Raw genomic sequence first — 3,245 nt, 5'->3', positions numbered from 1 at the left:
TAACTTGTACTGCCCTCTTTCAAAAGGAATATCGGAACAAAATTCCATTCGCTTAAAATAGTCTAATTTTAACTTTACCGTGGTGTGGCTGAAGAAGCCAATTATTACACTGAGTTACTTTCCTGCACTATATAACAAAGTTAGCCCACACAAATGACCCAAAAGCCATTTTTAGGGTTTCACAGCAGCAGTGGTACTGAAATAGTTTCTTCATCTGATGTTACTGAGCCTGCGCTCAGATACTTGCTCTGTACTGTTGACTTTGTGGAGATTTTCACATCGAGTTTTGGCACAAATTGTATCTTTCTGTTCACACACCCGCACACATACAAGAAGTGTGTTAGCGTACAGCTACACACAGAGCTTTGAAACACCAGTATACCCTACAGCGAACCGTGGCCATAGTGCATTGCAGCAGCGTGCGTATTTGAGTTTATATATTACATATATAAAATAATAAAATTAAAATATTGTTAGAAAATTAACTATATATATATAAATATTTTTTTTTGTATAGTTCTATATTCTTACTCTATGCCTCTTGTGTGTAATTTTCAGAAGAAATTTTAAAAGAAACACCTAAAACAAAGTTGGCACTTGAACAAATCGTAATTGAGAGCTCCATTCCATCTCTTGAGATGCACAGGAGCTTTGCTGCAGTAATTGACCTTGGTTTCTTTTGATTTAACTAAGCTTGAAGGACTGACATTGACATTGAAGGACACACACGTTCTCTGCACTGTTCACCTCTCTATCACACATCACTCCTCTTCATCACGCACATCACACTCTCCTCTTCTGTTACGCATTTCCACTTATTCTTCTGTATCACTTTCTTTTTGTTTTCTGTTTTTTTTTTGTAATTATGATGTGTTAACACAGCCTGTACTTAACAGCACTTTTTTCACAGAATTTGTTTTTCTATTATGTTGGGGACCTTCCATTGACTTCTGGTGTTTTATAATATATATGTATATATACATATGCATACATATAATATCATATTAAAAAATGATGGTGCAAGTTGTTTTTGGACTTGCACCATGGTTCAATTAATATATATTAAAAACATATGTGGAAATACTACATTTTTCTGGTATTTTTTGTTATTGTTTTTGGACTTCCACCATGGTAATTTACTGATTACCATGGTATTCTTAGTTCTAAGTTTCAAAATATATGTCCAAAAGTTCATATATTCATGTGAATGATTACAATATAAATGCAACATAATATTTATCATAGTACATGCTCAAAAACATGGTATCTGGACACACAATGGTAACACCGTCTTAATCTTTGAAATACTTTGAAGTATCAGAGATTTTCAGAGATTTCAGTATAATCTCAAAAAGCATGGTATTTAGACATGTTAATTAAACATGGTGTTCTTCAAAGAATACCGTGGTAATACCATGGTATTATCTTTGTACCTATCCAAACCCATTTAGGTCATGGCAAATGTCTAAGAATACAAAGATGTGTGTTCAAAATACAAGTTTTTTCATAGTACATGTACAATATATGTGTCATAGTACCGTACTATGGTAAAACTGTGGTATTTTTAAAATGACATGTTCTAAAATTATTTTGCAATCACACATGTGCAGCAAAGCATCGTATTACTGTTACAATAACCAGTTATTGGACATATTTTGAAACAATATGCTTAGAAGAATACCATGGTATTCACTGAAATTACCATGGTGCAAGACTAAAAAAAAAAAAACCTTAAACACTTAGCATTTCCACAGTACTATTTAGCTGGTGTCAAAAAAAGAAAAGTACAATTAAAACATTTATCTCTTCACTTCTCACTTCTTGTGAATAGCATCTTCACTCCTGAATCCCTTATTGCCACTTTGTATAGTAGTTTTCTTTTTTTCTTACAAGCATCCTCTCATCCTATTTCATCCAACACTCCCATCTTTTCCTTTCATTCACTCTCTTCAAAGTTCTTAAAGAATGAGTATCTCCTACCTGCAGCTCGGTCTCACTCAGGACGTGTTTCGCTCTTTTTCTCTCCGTCGGTGTGTGTGTGTGTGTGTTTCCCGCTTGCGTGTCCTCGCTGTGTGTGTGTGTGTGTTAGGCAGTGTTTGACTTCAGCGGCAGCGGACGCCTGGAGCTCAGTCTGAAGGCTGGAGATGTGATTTTCCTCTTGCGGAGAGTCAACGCAGACTGGCTGGAGGTGAGAGAGATGGAGAGAGAGAAGGGTAGAAGAGGATAGGTAGGCAGGAGGAGAGAGAGAGAGAGAGATAGGGAGGAGGGTTTGTAAGAGAGAAAAAGGGAGGGAGAGAGAAAAAGGATGGAGCAGCGTGATCTCATTTATGTTTGGAGGCATTTGTGTGTAAGTGTGATTATAGCACACATTTATATATGTGTCTGTGTCTGTAATGTTGCTTCTAAGAGGTGCTTCTTAAACTACCCTGAAAACAGGGTTAAATTAAAAATGTGCTTCATGTGGTAACATCTAAATGAATTGATTGTAAGTAAAAAAATGTAATTTACCATCCCTGAATCAACCTAAAATAATTAACAAAACTACATTTCCGTTTTAGAAATAGCTCCTTAAGGTAACAAGGTTGCATTTTACATTGTACCAAAGTAGCTCAGGACTCCAAATGTAAACAAAACAAACAAAAAAAAAAAAACAATATGAACAAATAAATGTAATGCCTGGCGAGTCACAAAATCTCTGAGCACTTTATTTACAGTGGCGAATGTCAAATTATTGGCCTTTTGTTGCAAAGTCCCACCCATTTAATAACTCACCAAATCATAAAGAAAATTTAATGTAATATTATTATTATTAATAATAATAATATTACATTAAATTTTCTTTATGATTTGGTGAGTTATTAAATGGGTGGGACTTTGCAACAAAAGGCCAATAATTTGACATTCGCCACTGTAAATAAAGTGCTCAGAGAAAGATTTTGTTACTCGTCAGACATTAAATTTCTTTTTTAATTTTGCCATTTATAATTGCTGAAAAACAGAGTTCTGAGCTACTTTAGTATACTGTAAAATGCAACCTTGTTACCTTAAGAAGCTATTTCTAAAACTTTTATCATTCTAAAACCAGTTTAGTTTTGTTGATTAGTTTAAATTGATTCAGCGATGTTCATTTATATTTTTGAATTACATTCAATTAATTTAGATGTTACCACATGAAGCACATGTTTATTTAACATTTTTTCAATGTAGTTTAAGAAGCACCTCTTAGAAGCAACATTACAGACACA

At 34.1% G+C, this 3,245-nt stretch overlaps 2 protein-coding genes across 2 annotated transcripts in view; one reads left to right on the top strand and one right to left on the bottom strand.

Annotated features, from left to right (window-relative positions):
* LOC107717665 (parvalbumin-7-like) overlaps positions 1–2,172 on the bottom strand; it is a 31,411-nt gene extending 29,239 nt beyond the window's left edge. Inside the window, exon 1 of the mRNA XM_016524490.1 lies at positions 1,981–2,172. The gene's annotated coding sequence lies outside the window, so the exon portion shown is untranslated. The remainder of the gene's footprint in view (positions 1–1,980) is intronic.
* Positions 1–3,245, top strand: part of LOC107717653 (neutrophil cytosol factor 4-like) — a 23,351-nt gene that overhangs the window by 12,346 nt on the left and 7,760 nt on the right. Inside the window, exon 4 of the mRNA XM_016524466.1 lies at positions 2,094–2,188. Coding sequence (XP_016379952.1) covers positions 2,094–2,188 — 95 coding nt within the window. The remainder of the gene's footprint in view (positions 1–2,093; positions 2,189–3,245) is intronic.

The sequence above is a fragment of the Sinocyclocheilus rhinocerous genome, unplaced genomic scaffold, assembly GCF_001515625.1.
Source record: "Sinocyclocheilus rhinocerous isolate Xijiao unplaced genomic scaffold, SAMN03320098_v1.1 scaffold633, whole genome shotgun sequence".
Classification (NCBI taxonomy): Eukaryota; Metazoa; Chordata; class Actinopteri; order Cypriniformes; family Cyprinidae; genus Sinocyclocheilus; species Sinocyclocheilus rhinocerous.
This window is presented reverse-complemented; position numbering and strand designations above follow the sequence as displayed.